Consider the following 19715-nt stretch of genomic DNA (forward strand, 5'->3'; position numbering starts at 1 on the left):
TAGGATTCTAGGTAAGTGAAATGACTTAAGCTAAGGACATAGAGCTATGAAACAATCTACAGTATCCGGGGACAGCAAATACAGTATGGATGAATTCAGGATGGGAAGTGGCCACAGTGAGAGGGGATGGTGGAGAGAAAGACTGGGGCCAATTCCTTGAAGGCCTCCTAAGCCTTTGTGCCAGCAACCTCTGCACAATCTCACAGAAACGGTTTGAAGCCATTTATCTGCGTCTGTGAATAACTAACTTGTTGAGCCATCACAGGCAAAGCAACGTATATGGCAGTAGGCCATTCCAATCCCATGACATGACCTGTGTTGATCATAATAAGGGAACGGAACGGAGAGTGAGATGTTCTCACATCTTTATACCTCAAATAATGACATAAAAATATTTGCATTTTTTCTACTTTTGAAGGGCTCTACAGAGATTGGAGGGGGTTTGGCTCTTACTGTGCCAAACGAGAAGTTCGAGTTGTCACGGAATGTCCTTGCTGCTAATCATCTCGTGCTCATTCCAGGCAGAGAAGCAGTGGCCCAGTTAGGAGCACAGTGCTTGATCACGGGTATGCCTCTTGTTTTGTTTGCCTCTCATACACCAAGGGGACAAAGGATCAAAGATCTCTGCTCAGGTCTACAAAAGGATGGGAATGAAGGACAGAAATCTTACCATCAGAAGGCTGAGTCACAAGTTTAGGACACAGACATTGATTACTTAAGATTATCTTGAGTAAAAATCGAGGAAACATCTTGGGGCCAGCGGCACTGTGGCGCAGTGGGTTAAAGCATTGGCCTGAAGCACCAGCATCCCATACGGGAACTGGTTCTAGTCCTGGCTGCTTATTTTCCAATCCAGCTCTCTGCTGTGGCCTGGGAAAGCAGTAGAAGATGGCCCAGGTCCTTGAACCCTGTACCCTTGTGTGAGACCTGGAAGAAGCTCCTGGCTCCTGACTTCGGATCCGTTCAGCTCCAGCCATTGCAGCCATTTTAGGAGTGAACAAGTGGATGAAAAACTCCTCTTGATGTCTCTCCCTCTCTCTGTAACTCTGTCTTTCAAATAAATAGAAGTAAATCTTTTTAAAAAATGAGGAAACATCTTTCTGATTCCTAGCTGTCTCACGTCTCTGAATCTTTATTTACTGACTTATGGACAATCCATTGGGGGCCCTCCCCTTACCCCATCCAAGGTTTCACTCCCATGGTTTCACTTACCCTCAGTCAATCTGACCTGAAAATATTAAATGAAAAATTATATAAATAAATAATGCAAAGTTTTAAAAAGCTTTTGTTATGGCATACCATTATTGTTTTATTATTTATTGTTATTAATCTCTTACTATGCTCAATTTATAAATTAAATGTTATCATAAGTATGCATGTCTAAAAAAAGAAAACTAGTATCCTCATGTATAGAATTCAGTACTACCTGAGATTTCAGGCATCCTCTGCAAGATCTTAGAATGTACTCCTGGGGCTAGCATTGTGGTGAAGTGGGTAAAGCCACCTCTTGCAATGCCAGCATCCCAAATGGGCACAGATTTATGTCCCAGCCCCTCTACTTCCAATCCAGTTCTCTGCTAATGACCTGAGAAAAGCAGCAGCAGATGTCCCAAGTGCTTGGGCACTTGCCACCCATGTGGGAGACCTAGAAGAAGCTCCTGGCTCCTGCCTTTGGCCTGGTCCAGCCCAGGGTGGGCCATTGCAGCAATTTGGGGAGTGAATCAGCAGATGGAAGATCTCACTCTCTGTCTCTCCCTCTTTCTCTGTAACTCTGAATTTCAAATAAAATAATTATAAATCTTTTTTTATTTTTAAATGACTTATTTTATACATTTGAAAGGCAGAGTTACAGAGAGAAAGGAACAGAAAGGGAGAGGTCTTCCACCCACCTATCCACCCCGCAAATGGCTGCAATGGCTGGGGCTGGGCCAGGCTGAAGCCAGGAGCCAGGAGCTTCCTCTGGGCCTCCAACATGGATGGGTACAGGAGCCCAAGCACTTGGGCCATCCTCTGCTACTTTCCCAGACACATTAACAGGGAGTAGGATTGGAAGTGGAGCAGCCAGGACTCAAACCAGCACCCATATAGGATGCTGGCATCGTAGATGGCAGCTTTACCTGGGTGCCACAACGCCAGCCCCAAAACAAATCTTAAAAAAAAAATGTAAATGTGGGCAGTAGTAAAGAAGAGACTATTATAAAAAAATAAATGAGAAGATAAACCACAGGCTGTGAGAAAAATATTTGATCAAGGACTGTTATCTGGCGCACACTGACACTGTGGCACACCTGCAATGCTAGCATCCCATATGAATGCCAATTCAAGTCCCGGCTGTTCCATGTCCAATCCAGCTCCCTGCCAATGTGCTTAGGAAGGGGCTGCGGTAGATGGCCTGAGTGTCTGAGCCCCTGCCACCCATGTGGGAGACCTGAATTGAACTACAGGCTCCTGGCATCATCCTGGCCCCGGCCGTCATAGCCATTTGGAGAGTAAACCAGCAGACAGAAGCATACTCTCTCTGTTTCTCTTTATTCTCTGTCTCTCTGTAACTCTTTCAAATAAATATATCTTTTATAAAGGGCCTCTATCCAAAATACCAAAATACTCAAAAAAAGTCTTAAAGTTCAAGTGGGCAAAAGATCTGAATAGACACCTCACAAAGATGCTGTGCGGAAGAGAAACAAGCATGTGAAAAGACGCTCTGCATCATACATAATTAGGGAATTGCAATGAAAACAACCAGGGGGCCAGCATTATGGTACAGTGAATAAAGCCACTGCCTGCGATGTTGGCATCACATATAGGTGCTGGTTCGTGTCACAGCTCCTCCACTTCCAAACCAGCTCCCTGCTAATGGCCCAGGAAAAGCATTGGAAGATGGCTCTAGTGTTTGGGCCGCTGGCACCCACATGGGAGACCCCAGATGAAGCTCCTGGCTTCAGCCTAGCCCAGCCCTGGGCATTGCAGCCATCTGGGGAATGAACCAGTGGATTGAAGATCCCCTCTCTCTCTCTGTCTCCCCTCTCTTTTTTTTTTTTTTAACTGAAAGCTCTTTTTTTTAAAAAAATGATTTATTTATTTGAAAGTCAGAGTTACACAAAGAGAGAAGGAGAGGCAGAGGGAGAGAGAGGTCTTCTATCTGCTGGTTCACTCCCCAGATGGCCACAATGGCTGGAGCTGCGCCAATCTGAAGCCAGGAATCAGGAGCCTCCTCCAGGTTCCCACGTGGGTACAAGGGCCCAAGGACCTGGGCCATCTTCTACTGCTTTCCCAGGCCATAACAGAGAGCTGGATCAGAGGTGGAACAGCTAGGACTCAAACCTGCCCCCATATGGGATGCCAGCACTGCAGGCAGAGGCTTTACCCACTATGCCACAGTGCTGGCCCCTCCCCTCTCTATCTCTCTACCAATCACTCTCTCTGTGTAACTCTGAGTTTCAAATAAATAAATAAATCTTAAAAAAGAAAACAATGAGATACCACTACCTATCTATTAGAATGGTCAAAGTCCAAAACACTGACAGCACCAAATGCTGGCAAGGATGTGGAATAACAGGAACCCTTATTCATTGCTGGTGGGATTTAAAACTGGTACAGCCACTTTGGAAGACAGTTTGACAGTTTCTTATAAAACTAAGCATGTTCTTATCACAACATCCAACAATCATACTTCTTAATGTTTACTTAATGAGCTGAAAACTTACGTCCACATAAAACCCACGCAAGTGTTTACAGTGGCTTTATTCATAATTGCTAAAACTTGGAAGCAATTTGTCCTCAAGATGTCCTTCAAGGGGCTGGCACTGTGGCATAGCAGGTTAAGCTGCCGGCAGTGTGGGCATCCTTTATGGCCACTGGTTCAAGTCCCAGCTGCTCCACTTCCAATCTAGCTCTCTGCTAAAGCGCCTACGAAGGCAACATAATATGGCTCAGGAAAAGCTCCAGGCTCCTGCTTTGGTCTGGCCCAGTCCTGGCCATTTAGGCCATTTAGGGAGTGAAGCAGCAGATAGAAGACTTCTCTCTCTCTCTCTGCCTCTACCTCTTCCTCTCTGTAACTCTGCCTTTCAAATAAGTAAACAAATCTTTAAAAAAAAAAAAAGATGTCCTTCGATAGGTAAATGAATACAGAATGTTGTTCCACAGTGAAAAGAAATGAGCCATTGAGTCATGAAAAGACATGGAGGAAACTTGAAAGCATACTGCCATGTGAAAGAAGCCAGTCGTAAAAGGCTACTTACTGCCAACAGTTGATGCACAGGCATTATTAAATGCAGATTGCAATGCAATAACTTTAATTTGTACTTTGTTAGTAGCCTCAGATCAAGGAAAACATGATATTTGTCTTTTTGGAACTGGCTTTTTTTTTTTTTTTTTTTGACAGGCAGAGTAGACAGTGAGAGAGAGAGACAGAGAGAAAGGTCATCCTTTTCCGTTGGTTCACCCTCCAATGGCCACTGTGGCCAGTGCACTGCGGCCTGTGTACCGCATTGATCCGAAGCCAGGAGCCAGGTGCTCCCTCCTGGTCTCCCATGCAGGTGCAGGGCCCAAGCACTTGGGCCATCCTCCACTGCACTCCTGGGCCATAGCAGAGAGCTGGACTGGAAGAGGGGCAACTGGGACAGAATCTGGTGCCCTGACCGGGACTAGAACCTGGTGTGCCGGCACCTGGCTTCGGATCAGCGCAGTGTGCGCTGGCTACATCGCGCCGGCCATAGCGGCCATTTGGGGGGTGAACCAATGGAAAGGAAGACCTTTCTCTCTGTCTCTCTCTTTCACTGTCTAACTCTGCCTGTCAAAAAAAAAAAAAAAATACATAGAATGCACAACACCACAGCAAAAACTAGTGTGAACTAAGCACTTAGTTTGATAATGATGTGTCAGTGTTGGTTCATCACTTGTAACAAATGAATCACACTGAATTGGGATGTTGATGGTGGGTGAGATGTGAGTGTATAGGAAGAGGTAGTTTATGGGAACTCTGTACTTCTGTACTTTCTCCTTAATTTTTCTGTGAATCTAAAACTGTTTTTTTTTTTTTTTTAATAAAGCCTATCAGGGGTTGGCATTGTGGTGCAGCAGGTTGGGTTAAGCCACTGCCTACAGAACCAGCTTCCCATATGGGCGCCAATTTGTGTCCCGGCCACTCCAGTTCTCATCCAGTGCCTGCTTAATGGTCTGGGAAAGCAATGGGAGAGAGCCCAAGTGTTGGGGCCCCTGTACCCACACGGGAGACTTGGAGGAAGCTCCTGGGTCCTGGCTTTCACCTGGCCCAGCCGTGGCTGTGGTGGCCATTTGGGGAGTGCACCAGTGGATGGAAGACCTCTCTCTCTGTCTCTATAACTCTGCCTTTCAAATAAATCTCTTATTAAAAAAAAAAAAAAAAAAAAAGAGGAGAGTTCGGGGATGGGAAGGGATTAGACAATCAGTTTAAAAGGCTCATTCTGTCAGATTTGATCACCTTACGTAACATTTTTCAGTTTATGAATTCTACAAGTTGGTGAATAAACCACTTTTCCATTAGGTCCTTACATAAGAAAATATTCCTCGTCAATTCACCTAACTCAAAGCACTCAGAGAATCAGTATGATTTTCTCCTGTGCTGTGATCAAGAAGAAACCAGGGCAGAGCAGATCACAGGGCTGAGCAGCGGATGCTAGCAGGCCCGATGCTACCTCCCACGCTGGGCTGAGAGTCAGCCAAAGACACCTGACAGGCTTCACAAGTCAGGAAAAGCAGACTCAAAAACCTGGACTTGTGGCTGTGTTTTACAAAAATACTCAGGCCTCAGTTTAGTTTCATCTAATCATGATGCTGATGAAAATTCATCCTATCTTTCATATGCAATAACTCCTTTGTGCAAGCAACCTGCCTGCAGAGCCAAATCGATTGACAGTTCTCAAATTCCAGAATCTCTGTGGCTGTAGAATTAGGACAGTCCCCATCTTCTTAGGAGGGTTTTTCAAAAGTTTATGGAAAATGGGCTGGCGCCGCAGCTCACTAGGCTAATCCTCCACCTAGCGGCGCCGGCACACCGGGTTCTAGTCCTGGTTGGGGCGCCGGATTCTGTCCCGGTTGCCCCTCTTCCAGGCCAGCCCTCTGCTGTGGCCAGGGAGTGCAGTGGAGGATGGCCCAAGTGCTTGGGCCCTGCACCCCATGGGAGACCAGGAAAAGCACCTGGCTCCTGGCTTCTGCCATCGGATCAGCGCGGTGCGCCGGCCGCAGCGCGCTGGCCGCGGCGGCCATTGGAGGGTGAACCAACGGCAAAGGAAGACCTTTCTCTCTGTCTCTCTCTCTCACTGTCCACTCTGCCTGTCAAAAAAATAAATAAATAAAATAAAAATAAATAAATAAAAAATAAAATAAAAAGTTTATGGAAAATGGAATCAAAATGTTTGTTTTAATTTAAAAAATTTTAATTAACATTTTTAACGAAAAAATGAAATAAATGCACAGTTTTTTCATATATATTTTCTTCCTTTCTCTTTTATTTTTATTTATTTGGAAGGGAGAGAGAGAGGAGGATATCTTCCATCTGTTGGTTCACTCCCCAAATGCCCACAAGAGCCATGGCTGGATCAGGCTAAAGCCAGGAGCCAAGAACTCAATCCAGGTCTCCCATGTGGAGAAGGCAGGGACCCAAGTACTTGAGTCATCACTGCTGCCTCCCTGGATCCACATTAACAGGAAGCTGGAACCAGAAGCTGAGCCAGGACTTGAATCCATGCCCCACACTGCATCTTAGCACTGTGCCAAACACTCCTCATAAAGCATTTGCCATGAACTCTTTGAAGACCCCATATAGGGAAAGACTCCTTTGTTCCTTTCCTTTTTCACTAGTGACTATTTCCCTGATAAGATCTGACAGGCCATTGAAAACACACACAGGGTAAAGCACCTTTAGATGATCATTTTGAGAATCACCTCAGTTGTTTTCCATGTACTAGCCTAAACATGCATATACAATTATAGAGGATCACACATTTCAAGGCTGTCAACTTGCTGCCTTAATTTTTACCCATTTCCAGGAGTACAAGGATCATGTTAATACCATGGAAAATTCCATTCATAATTTTCATTTAATTAATTGGAAAAGGATATGACTAATGGCTGGTAGACTTTTGAATGAAAAAAAGTCATACTGCTACAATAGAGAAATCCTTTCAGTCACAGGAACTAGCAAAGAAGTAGAAAGAGGACTGGAAGTATTTTTCCAGGAAAAAAAGACTCTTACACTAATAGAAGACCCCTCTGGGTATTTGTAACATCCAAGATCATTCTAGATCAGGGTTTCTCCTCGTTGGCATTATTAACGTTTTGAGCCAGATAATTCTTTGTCATGAGTGCCTATCCTGGGTCTGGTAAGATGCTTAGCTGCTAGCATCCCTGGTCTCTACCCAGGAGCACCACCCCATTGTAACAATCAAAAATGTCTCCAGGAGCCAGCCTGACATAGCAGGTAAAGCCAATGCCTGCAATGCTGGCATCCCACATGGTTGCCAGTTCGAGTCCCAGATGTTCCATTTCTGACCCAGCTCCCTGCTAATGCCCCTGGGAAAGTGGTGGAAGATGGGCCAAGAGCTCGTGGGAGACCCAGAAGAAACTCCTGGCTCCTGGCTTGGGCCTTGCCCAGCTCTGGCCATTGCAGCCATTTGCAGAGTGAACCAGCAGATGGAAGATCTCTCACTGTATCTCTCCCTTTCTATATATATAACTCTTTCAAATAAATAAACAAATCTATTTTAAAAAATGTCTCAACACCTTGCCAAACATGCCAGAGGCCAAAATCATCTTACTTTGAAGACTACTATTCTACAGTCTTGTTACTAAAAGTGCAGTCTGCAAAGCAACAGAATCACACAAAACCTTTGAAGAAATAAGAATTTCAAGAACCCAGTCACACTGAATCACAATTTACATTTTAACAAGATTCCAAGTGATTCATATGCACATTCAAGTTGGGAAACCATTGTCCTAAGATGGATCCATTTATCCATTAGCAGAAGAATAATGGGGAAGAAAGAAGTATGGGAGTTGAAAAGATGGAAAAGGAAGTAAAAGAGATAAAACTGGTTAAAGTTGAAGACACACAAAACTTAAAATGAAGTATGTATAATTTTTCCTCTTGTGAAATTTTTGACAAATTTGATTAAATCATTGGTGCTTTTTTTTTTTAAAGATTTTATTTATTTACTTGAGAGGTAGAGTTACAGACAGTAAGAAGTAGAGACAGAGAGAGAGGTCTTCCTTCGGTTGGTTCCTCCCCAGATGGTAGCGACAGCCGGAGCTGTGCCGATCTGAAGCCAGGAGCCAGGTGCTTCTTCCAGCTCTCGCATGTGGGTGCAGGGGCCTAAGCACTTGGGCCATCTTCTACTGCTTTACCAGGCCATAGCAGAGAGCTGGATTGGAAGAGGGGCAGCTGGGACTAGACCAGTGCCCATATGGGATGCCGGCACTGCAGGTGGAGGATTAACCTACTGCGCCATGGCGCTGGCCCCATTGATGCTTTCTGAAAAGTTTATGGAGACAATGGCCCAAAGAACTCAGTGGTTTACAAATGGAAACCTATTTTAACAAGGGACAATATAGTGTTGAAGATGATGCCTACAGCAGCAGGCCATCCACATCAATTTTCAAGGAAAAAAGGTTATTCTTGCTTACGTCCTGATTGAAAAGGACCAGTGGTAAAAAGCAGAAACAACAGCCAACACTGTAGATGTTGTCAGTTGGTTTAGCCCAATTCTGACTGAAACATTTAAAAACGGCAAACTTTCTTCTTGAAGAGTGCCAAAACTATTGCACGCAGATCAGTCACAGACAAAAGCAGAGTTTTCAATGGAAGATCCTGAAGCATTTCTTGGGATACTTGGAACAGGAGATGAAACATGACTTTAACCAGTATGAGTCTGAAGACAAAGCACAATCAAAGAAGTGGCTATCGAGAGTTGAAAGTGGCCCAGTCAAAGCAAAGGCAGACTGGTCAGGAGTGAAGGGTATGCATCTGTTTTAGGGTATACTCAATGCATTTTGCTTATTGACATTTTGGAGGGCCAAAGAATCATAACACCTGCTTTTTAGGGAAGCATTTTGGGAAAGTGAGATAAAGCTTTAGCAGAAAACTACCTGGGAAACCCACACCAGGGAGTCCTGCCTCAGCATGACCAGGCTTCTGCCTTTTCCTCTGATCAAACAAAGGCAATTTGGGGGCTGGCGCCATGGCGCAGCAGGTTAACGCCCTGGCCTAAAGCGCCGGCATCCCATATGGGCACTGGTTTGAGACCTGGCTGCTCCACTTCTGATCCAGCTCTCTGCTATGGCCTGGGAAAGCAGTAGAAGATGGTCCAAGTCTTTGGACCCCTGCACCCACGTGGGAGACCCGGAAGAAGCTCCTGGCTCCTGGCTTCAGATCGGTGCAGCTCTGGCCATTGTGGCCAATTGGGGAGTGAACCATCGGATGGAAGACTCTCTCTCTCTCTCCTCCTCTCCTTTTCCCTCTCCCTCTCCTTCTCGCTCTGTGTAACTCTGACTTTCAAATAAATAAATAAATCTTTTTTTAAAAAGGCAATTTTATGAGAATTTCAATGGGAGACCATTTGGTTTCCATCTTACAGTTCTGATTTGGTTCCTCTTAACTTCATTAATCTTAGAAAGTCTTGGGGCCGGCACTGTGGCACAGTGGGTTAATGCCCTGACCTGAAGCACCGGCATCCCATGAGTGCTGGTTCCAGTCCCAGCTGCTCCACTTCCCATCCAGTTCTCTGCTATGGCCTGGGAAAGCAGTAGAAGATGACCCAAGTCCTTGGGCCCCTGTACCCACGTGGGAGACCCAGAAGAAGCTCCTGGCTCCTGGCTTCAGATTGGCGCAGCTCCAGCCATTGCGGCCATTTGGGGAGTGAACCAGCAGATGGAAGACCTCTCTCTCCCTCTCTCTCTCTCTCTGCCTCTCCTCTCTCTATGTAACTCCGACTTTTAAATAAATAAAAAAATCTTTAAAAAAAAAAAAGAAAGTCTTTAAATGGCACTCATTTTTCTAAAGTTAATAATGCAAAAAAAGAGACTACATTGTTATGATTAAATTCCTAGGGCCTTCAGTTCTTTAAAGATGGGCAGATTGGTTGGTATCATTACTTAAATAAGTGTTCTGAACCTGTTGAAGGTTCTGTTGAAAAAGAAAATTGATTTTTAAATTTTTAATTTCATTGTCCATGAACTTTTTTTTTTTTTTTTTTTTTTTTTTACAGACAGAGTGGACAGTGAGAGAGAGAGAGACAGAGAGAAAGGTCTTCCTTTTGCTGTTGGTTCACCCTCCAATGGCCGCCGCGGCTGGCGCGCTGCTGCCAGCACACCGCGCTGATCCGAAGGCAGGAGCCAGGTGCTTCTCCTGGTCTCCCATGGGGTGCAGGGCCCAAGCACTTGGGCCATCCTCCACTGCACTCCCGGGCCACAGCAGAGAGCTGGCCTGGAAGAGGGGCAACCAGGACAGAATCCGGCGCCCCAACCGGGACTAGAACCCGGTGTGCCGGCGCCACGAGGCGGAGGATTAGCCTAGTGAGCGGCGGCGCCGGCTTTGTCCATGACCTTTTTGAAATGCATTAGTATTAGTGTGCAGCTCTACAATATTCACTCAAGTCTGTTATTCATTCTACTCTAAGCTGCTGTATAGTGTTGACAATTCATTACAATCATCTCTGCCTAGCAAACTTTTATGTTCAACTTAAAAAATTAATATTTTAATTGCATGGATTAAAAATAAAATTGAGCTCTCAGCCCTCTGCTCTCTGCTTAGCCACCCACCTGGGCTGCCCAGGTGTATTCTCTCCACTCAACCATGTAACTTTGTTCTCCCCCAGTCTGAGTGACTGAGCACTCTCTGTCCCTTCCGTTCTGACAGATGCCCTATCCCCAATAAAGTTTTATCACTTTGAAAAACAAAATTGAAAGAAGAGAAAATGGGTTTCTTCTGGGGTTTTACTAAATAATTCCACTACACTACATGACCCATACGGACCCTCCTCCAACCCTTCCTTAGCGCAAACATTACCCCAATTCTTTGTGTGCCTACCTTATACATATGTGTATAAGTAAACCTTAAATATAATACACAAAAGAATGCATTATATATAAACCTAAATTTTTATTCAACTTTATTCTATGCTGTTTATTCTCCATAAGCCTATACATTTCTTTAAAATAGGGAGAGTTTCTTACAAGCCTTTATACCCCTCCTTTTTATCCTCTGATCTGCAAGGGGAGTTCCAAAGGTTTGTGTGAAAATGAGATTAAAAGATAAATGTATTTTGGTGCAAAAAATTATTAAATCCATGCACAGTTCTTTTATGACACATTTTACATGAGGTTTTTTAAGTAGCCTCATAACACTGAAAATATAAGAAGTGATCAATAATTATTCATTAAACTGAATCAATACTTTCAAAATAAAGTTTGCCTATATCACTTAAGAACTAATATTTATATTTTAAAACTACTTTATCAGAAAAAAATTTAAAAAGAGAAACATTTAAAAGAACAATTCAACAGTATTTCAACCAGCTGAAGAAAATTTTGTTTTGTTTTTTAGTCGTTTTTTTTCCCTATACCTAGGATTTTGGTTTAAAAACGAATGTTAATCATTGTACATACAGCCATGTATTCTGCTTTCTTATAATCATTTTCTGAGTTGTTGCGTTTTTATTTTTAAAGCTACATAATGGTGCATGCCTGCCACATAGTGAGCATTTAAAAAATTAATGAACGATTGACAAATACTAAGAATAAATAAAATATTTACTGTTTTAATAGGTAAGGAATGAAAACATCTTTGATATTTGAAGCTTGCATTACTTTGCTACTGAAAATAGTTACATTTTCTTTAACTATTTTCTCTTGTGACTTTCTTATCAAATATTTTGTCCACTGATCTATTGGAACCTTGATTTTAAAGAAATCATTGTAATTGCAGTTTAATAGCAGCATTTTTGTGATTTTTGTTCCTAAAATAGATGTCATCAAATTAAAGAAAACAGTTAGCAAAATGATTTGTAATGAGACAAGAACAGGAAGAGATCATTGTTTGTTCCAATAGTAGATGATGCCATCTAGTGGGAAAACTTACTTTGACTTATATAAGCAGATTAAATGTTCCCAAATTTCAGTACCCCCAATTGGTGTTTATGGAATTTTGTCAAAATACGCTGTCTAGCTCCTCTTCTGCCTGGAGACTGGTGACTTGCTTTGTGTGTATGACAGGCCAAGAATTGTGTTTTGATGGTATCCCTATTGGAAACTATCAAAATTTCAGCTAATTGTCAATTTAGCAACCCGAGATACACTGTTTGCCATTTTTATCAGAATTTACACAAAGTTCGCTAAGTTTGTTGCTGATAGCATTCTTCAAATGTGTAGTCTGTGTCAGCTCCCGTACTAACGGCTTCATCTGTGTTGTTTTGTTCCGTTTGCTCAAAACTAAAAGGTCCATGGCTCTTCTTATCCTCTTTTACACGTGAGGAGATTGAGGGGGAGCGTTAGCTAACTTCCCCCAAGGTCGCACAGTTCATACTGTAATTGAGCCTGGAACCTAACAAGTGATTATGTGTGCCCAGGCCTAGGTGACAGGAAAGGTCATAGTCATGTGAACAGTGAAAAGGGACTGACATCTGAAGCAACAAGTCCAGTCCTGCAGGCGACGCTGTCACCTCTATTTAGTTAAGTACAGCAAACCGAGTCCTCTTCCTTCGCTAAGGAGGGCTGCTTAGGGACATTTTGCTATGATACTTGGCAACCTAATACGCACATAGTTTGAACTATTTCAGTCACACATTCAGATGCTACTTAAATATTAGTTGTTGATTTTTTGGTGTTATAAACACAAGGATGTTTTCAATACTTTTCTGTTACTCTCTGTTCTTCCCCCAAATACAAGGCAAAGTAAACCAATCTGCCTGAAACCTTCTATGTGGAGGCAAACGGACACTAATTTATTTATAAGTTGTTAGAAAACCCAGCTGATAGGGATCAGTCAGTCAGGCTGAAGCTAAGAAAATTCACTTGAAGTATGGGTGCCTGACCCTGCCCCACCAGGGCCAACAGCTGGGTCCATTCAGTGCTGGCTGAAGTAAAAAAGATCTACTTCCCTCTACCTGAAACATACCCTAGCGTTCACCTTCTCCCTCGGGGCCAAAGGATCAGCTAACTTCAACTAAAAAATTAATTCCTGCTACTTCTTTAGTAGGAAACAGCATGCAGGTAACACAGGAACAACCCTAACAACTGTTCCATTCTCTAGTCCATTAGCAACGCTAATAAAGAAAAGCTCTGAATGTCAAAGATTCTCTGTCAGGGAGGGAGGGCTTGGCTACCACTGGCTTTCATTATCTCTTAAGTATCCACCTGCCCAGAGAAGTTTCCTTTTCAGTACTCTATTCAGTACCCAAGCCTTAAGAAATCTTATGAGCATCAAATGATATTCTGGGTTCTTTTAAATAGGATGAACAAATAACATAAACACTTCCCCAGTGACTATTACATTATTGAGTGGAGGAGAAAATCGAAAACACAAATTTGTATTTGTACCTGTATATCCCACACTCTCTCCCAGGAACTCAAGGTATGAAATGATAAAGCCAGCCAATAATCAGCAAAACAAAGGGGAAAAAAACCTATGTCTGACAATGAATCTTTGAGTATGTAGAACTAGGAAGAATAGATAAAACAAAAATAACAATAGATAACATGAATTTGCACACTTTTTAAGATGATGACTGCATACACTATCACATTTAACTCCTACCTTGAGAGGAATTCACAAAATAGTTATAATTATTAATCTTCCTGCATATGCAAGGAAGTGTTGTTAAGTCATTTGCTGGAATTATCCAGCTAGTAAACTGTGGACATAGAACCAAACTGTGGGGTGCCAAGAGCCAAAGTTCTCACCTAATACACTATAAGAAAGACACCAAACATGCCTCACTTCTTTGGAGAGCTGGAGGCAAACCTGGATTCAAAAAGCCACTGCCTGGACTGGCCATTTGTCTCATGCACGTCAGCCGATTACACAGTTACTGAGATTCCTTGACCATCAAGCTCATCTATAGAAGTAAGGTTTGGTTTTTTTTTAATTAATTAATTTATTTGAAAGGCAGAGTTACAGAAAGGCAGAGGCAGAAAGAGGGGTCTTCCATTCGCTGGTTCATTCCCCAGGTGGCTGTAACAGCTGCAGCTGTGCTGATCCGAATCCAGGAGCCAGGAACTTCTGGGTCTCCCACTTGAGTGCAGGGGCCCAATGACTTGAGCCATCTTCTAATGCTTTCCCAGGCCATAGAAGAGAGCTGGATCAGAAGTGGAGCAGCTGGGACTTGAACTGGCACCCATATGGGGATGCAGGCACAGCGCCAGCCCCAGAAGGAAGTTTTATATTATTAAGAAATTGAATTCAGGGGATGGCACTGTGGCATAGAGGGTTAAGCCACCATTTACAGCACGGGCTTCCCATATGGTCGCCAGTTCAAGTCCTAGCTGCTCCACTCCACTTCTGATCCAGCTCTCTGCTATGGCCTGGAAAGCAGCAGAAGACAGCCCAAGTGCTTGGGCCCCTGCACCCACATGGGAGACCCGGATGAAGTTCCTGGCTTCCTGGATTCGGCCTGGCCCACCCCTGGCTCTTGTGGCTGTTTGGGGAGTGAACCCGCAGATAGAAGATCTCTTTCTTTCTCTCTCTCTCTCTTTTTCTGTAATTCTGACTTTCAAATAAATAAATAAATCTTAACCCAAAAAGTAAGGAAAATACTTTGAAAATATTTCTCTCTGTTAAAAAAAAGAAAGAAATTGAGTTCACAACAATGTGTCACCTGCTAATACCCGCAGCAGCTGAAGCCTTTACCCTGATGCATTTCTACTTCAAAGCCCTAAAGTTTCCAAAGCACCTGGTGTCTTTCAAAGTTGTTTTCCATCACATTCCAGGCAAGAGATGCAATCACTGGTCACCCTGAACTGGCCAAACCCTACCGCAAAAATGACATCTACACAGGGATTGCCCAAGAAGGGTTCAAAGGTCATTGTTTGCTTCCTTTTAGTGCTAAGACCTCCACCCCAGGAGGAGCTTAAGGCTCATGCCGTAACAAGCAATGTACGTAAGAGCATGCTTCCAAACGGTGCAAGCGCAGGCTTATACCCCACCGTGTGTAACCACAAAACATTTCCTCTTGAATAGTCATTCCCCACCCCAAATCAGAGGTACCTGCTTTCCTTGCATAGGGAGCCACAGCTTTTGAAATGATTCCCCGTGGTCTCTTTTGCTGCACACAGAGATTACTCTGCATAAATCCTCCCAGTGCAGCTTCTGATTCCCACTCATCAGGAAGTGAACCCACTTTGGGTTAGGTAACAGCTGGTCCCACTGCAAGAGTCCTAAGCCCTTCCTTTCAGGTTAAGTGTTGCTTTTTAAATTAATTTATTAATTAATTTTCATTTTATTTGAAAGGCAGAGAGACAGATCTTCCATCCTTTGTTTCAATTCCTAAATGCCAACAACCAGAATTGGGCCAGGTTGAAGGCAATAGGCTGGAACTCCATCTGACTCTCCCATGTGGGTGGCAGGGACCCATCATCTGCTACCTGTTAACGTGCATTAGCAGGAGGCTACAACTGGAAACTGAGGTGGGACTTGAACGCAGGCCCTTAAATATGGGATGCAGGAGGGGCCGGCGCTGTGGTGCAGTGGGTTACCACCCTGGCCTGAACCGCTAGCATCCCATATGAGCGCCGGTTCTAGTCCTGGCTGCTCCTCTTCCAACTCAGCTCTCTGCTATGGCCTGGGAAAGCAGTGAAAGATGGCTCAAGTCCTTGGGCCCCTACACCCACGTGGAAGACCCGGAAGAGGCTCCTGGCTCCTGGCTTCGGATCGGCGCAGCTCCGGACATTGCAGCCATCTGGGGAGTGAACCATCAGATGGAAGACCTCTCTCTCTTGCCTCTCCTCTCTCTGTGTACCCCTGACTTTCAAGTAAGTAAATAAATCTTTAAAATAATGATAATAAAAATATGGGATGCAGGAGTCCCAAGTGCCAAATGCCAGCCTCTTAAACTTTCTTATTTTATGATAAAAAAGAGAAAGCCAAACAGGTTACAGAAACTAGAAAGTAAGGATTTACATCAAACCAATTAACTGGCAATACATCCAATCTGAGTGTCTTTGCACTCTCAGGTGGAGATAACACGTAACTCCAACCTTAATACTGTGGACCCCACTTAAGCCACGTGACCTCAGCGCAGCGGTCGCTCGAGGCCTCTGGGTCCAGGCGGCGGCCCTGAGCGGCCCCGGAACCAAAGCGCCAGCTTCCGCCGGCGCCCGGGCAGCGTTTCCCCGCGCACCGGAGGGTAAGGTCTGGCCTGCGGGGCTTGAGCGGCCGGGACGCCGCGCGGCTGGCGGAGGGCGCGCGAGCAGGGGTCGCCGGCAGCCGGACGATGCTTAGTGGAGCACGCGGCAGGCTCGCCTCAGCGCTGCGGGCGTCGGGGGTCGGCCGTAGGTGCCTGCACGCGACTGGGTCGCGGCCCTCGGCAGATCGGAGCGAGCGGGCGGGGCAGCCGCCCAGCGCCTTCGACCCGGCGCTGCTGGAGTTCCTGGTGTGCCCCCTGTCCAAGAAGCCGCTCAGGTGAGAGTGCCCGGCGTCGGGCTTCCCTCCGCCGCCTGCTGTGGCGGGGAGCGTGCGGCCTCCCAGAGCCGCTGCGGGCGGGGGGACGGCGTTCGGGTCAGACCAAGTAGTCTCCGCTGCCATTTTCCGGAGGCCGGAGCGGGGCCGAGTCCCACACCTTGCCACATCGAATCGCCGGCCGCAGGCCGGGGTCGGAGCCCTTTTGGGGGTCCGCCACTGGCACCGGCGCGATGCGCTCAGCGGGCGGATTCCGGGACGCCCCCCACCACCCCGGCCCAGCCCCAGGCGTGCGGCAAGGCCTGGACAAAGGTCCCGCGGCGATTGGAGGAGTAAGAGTCTGACAAGTCCAAGGCATTCAAGTTTCTAAGCCAAGACGACGGCGCCGCGCCCTGCCCTGCTGACGCCTGACAGTCTTGCGCTTGAGCCGCGTGTGCTGCCTAGAGGCTCGCTCAGTTGCAGGCTAGCTGGTTTCTGCAAAAGCCGCTTTAAGCCTAGACCCAGTTCTTGGGGACACAGCGCTACAGTTCCAGGCTATTAAAACTGAATATGGACAAAACTAGTATTTCCTACGACATAAACTAAACACTGAAGTGTTGCCAGTGGTGGTGGCGTTTGGTGCAGCGCCCACCGCCAGCTTGGGACACCACATCCTGAATCGGAGTTCCTGTCTGAGTGCCTGGGTCAAGTCCTGTCTCCCCCGGATTCCAGCTTCCTGCCAATGTGCACCTGGGCCTCTGCCACCCATGAGGGAGACCGGGATCGAGGTCCGGCTTAGCCTGGCCTAGTCCTGGCTGCTGAGGCTGATCAGGGAGTGAGCAAGTGAATGAAGATGGCGCTCCCTGTACCCCGCCCCCCATCTGCCTTTCAAATAAATAAAAACAAATTTTAAGAAAATGTTCTCTCTGGTTATCTTTGGGTGGTACATTGCTAGCAAGTTTTACTTTCGTATTTTCTAGTCTGTTTCTCTGTAGTGCACAGTCCATTTTAACCCTTGAAATTCCCATTTGATCTGCCTTTCAGCTCACTGATAGCTCCCTGCACACTAACTGGTTTCCAGTTTGTTTCTGCCTTCTCCTCTTTCTCAATTTTTATTTTGCATATTTTTATTTTTTCAGTGATTCCTTTCTAATAGATCAGTTAAGTTTCTTTCTTTAGGATTCTGAAATTGAGAAAGTTGAGTTTTTCTCTACTTTCTGTTCCAGTAGTTAAGTAGACTGGTTTTGGAGTTCACCAAAGTAATGGGGAAATATTTGGGTAAAAGGAGAGCTTTTGTTACTGGTATTAAAAGTTAAGTTATAACTGGAGAATAAAGCAAACAAGAGCATCAGAAATTGACTAGAAAGGAGACGGTTATAGGGTCTAAGAATTTTCTAAGGGAAATAATTGAACTGGCTGTTGCTAGAGATTACTCTGGGATTAATATTGTGTTGAGAATGGGGAGTGAGGTTACTTATTGAGCGTCAGGCTCTCCCTGGCATTTTGTTTTCCACAGCTCACTTTATCCTTTTTCCCCCTCTCAGATATGAAGCGTCAACAAATGAATTAATTAATGAAGAGCTGGGAATAGCCTATCCAATCATTGATGGAATTCCTAATATGATACCACAGGCAGCAAGGATGACCCATCAAGATAAGAAGCAAGAAGAAACGGAGCAGCACTAGACCATTATTTTTAAAAACCACAACACTAACTGTTCTCAATACCATATCCGTTTTAAAACAAGGTGGCAGGGGTTAAGTGGGAGAGGAGAATGTTTCTGTCTCTTCCTACACTGACCGTCCTTATCCCACTAATTTCTCTCGCAGGTCTTTTCTATGCGGCCTCTGTGGAAGAAAACTTCCCACAGGGCTGCACCAGCTCCACCAGCTTATGCTTCTACAGCTTGCTCCTGCCCATTACCATACCAGTGTATGTGTTCTTCCACCTCTGGACTTGGATGGGGATTAAACTCTTCAGGCATAACTAAGGGAGCCAGAGCCAAGGTGGTGTATAGATTCGTGATATGTCTAGGGCATCCATCTCTGCAAGCTCAACTAGGTGGAAATGCTGGAGACACACTGCTTTTGCAGGAAGGATGCTTTGCCTTGCTTCTCAGGATTGGGCCTACGAGAGACAAGCTGCAGAAGCGTCTTTTACTGTACTCTAATTCTGACAGCCCTTGTGTTTCGAAGGTTCTGACATAACTGCTGTGTAGAAGGAACCTTGTAACAGAGTGTCTTGTTGGAAGGTAACAACCCTAATGCACATCTGGTGACCACTTCTTACCCCATTCATCTAAAAGTTAGCCATTTGTAATTCTGTTTGTTTAGCTTCAAGCTTGTTGGTAAAGTGACATGGTAGGGATGACAGAAATAATCTCAAAGGACCTGTGTTGATGTAGTTATAGAGAAATGCATTTAAACTGGTGTGACATAAAACTGTATAATAAACTGGAAATTTCATTTACTTAAAAATCCTTAGTTTGTAAAATCACCTGCATTTCTTTGGTTCAAATGCTTATAACTAATAAAATACTTTCCCACAAAAAACAGTTTGCAGGAATTTTTGCTTTATCAAAAGAATATGTTATTAAGGGAGGGAAATTGAAGATGCTCTGAATGTATGCTGTTTACAGAGGCACTTAACACACGAAGTAGTCATTTTCTGGGACAGTGGGGCCCTCTGGTGGGTAGGGATGGAGTAGGAGGACTTCAAATAGCTGATTGTGTCCTGTTGAGTGTAGAGCCATGTTTTGAGCCACATTTAAATTTTTTTTCCTGCCTTTGGAGGTCTGTTTAGCATTCCTAAGGCCATAGGCATTTGACATTAACAGATCCTGATTTTCCAGAATTTCCAAGATGATTGAATTCAGTATAGTATTTCAGGAGTATAGCATAAATATTTCAGTAGTTACCCTAAAGTAACCTAAAAACGAATATTAATTGATTCCTATTAGAATCTTAGAGTCATTTAGGAGATGTTTTGGACAGTGATTCTGATCTATTAAAAGGAAATTAAAACATGATAGTGATATATTTTCTTTTTGCATTAATTCAGTGTATGCTATAGTACAAATCATTTTAAAAACAA

The 19715-nt window shown here is 44.6% G+C and overlaps 2 protein-coding genes and 1 long non-coding RNA gene across 4 annotated transcripts in view; 2 read left to right on the forward strand and 1 right to left on the reverse strand.

Annotated features, from left to right (window-relative positions):
- LOC149125106 (uncharacterized) overlaps positions 1–15996 on the reverse strand; it is a 60478-nt gene extending 44482 nt beyond the window's left edge. For both annotated transcript variants that reach the window (XR_016212403.1, XR_016212402.1), the window contains exon 1: positions 15233–15996. This is a non-coding gene — a long non-coding RNA (uncharacterized LOC149125106). The remainder of the gene's footprint in view (positions 1–15232) is intronic.
- Positions 15997–16358: 362 nt separating this feature from the next.
- Positions 16359–19174, forward strand: PYURF (PIGY upstream open reading frame). Its single transcript, XM_002717003.6, has 2 exons — positions 16359–16645; positions 18166–19174. The coding sequence occupies exons 1-2, from the start codon at positions 16458–16460 to the stop codon at positions 18305–18307; spliced, it is 330 nt and encodes a 109-aa protein (XP_002717049.1). The 5' UTR covers positions 16359–16457; the 3' UTR covers positions 18308–19174.
- PIGY (phosphatidylinositol glycan anchor biosynthesis class Y) lies at positions 18397–19174 on the forward strand. The gene has a single exon (XM_008267613.5). It carries the CDS (start codon positions 18397–18399, stop codon positions 18610–18612), a length of 216 nt encoding a protein of 71 aa, XP_008265835.1. The 3' UTR covers positions 18613–19174.
- Positions 19175–19715: the final 541 nt, after the last annotated feature.

This window comes from Oryctolagus cuniculus, chromosome 8 (assembly GCF_051225735.1).
Source record: "Oryctolagus cuniculus isolate XC-2025 breed Fujian yellow rabbit chromosome 8, ASM5122573v1, whole genome shotgun sequence".
In the NCBI taxonomy this organism is placed as follows: Eukaryota; Metazoa; Chordata; class Mammalia; order Lagomorpha; family Leporidae; genus Oryctolagus; species Oryctolagus cuniculus.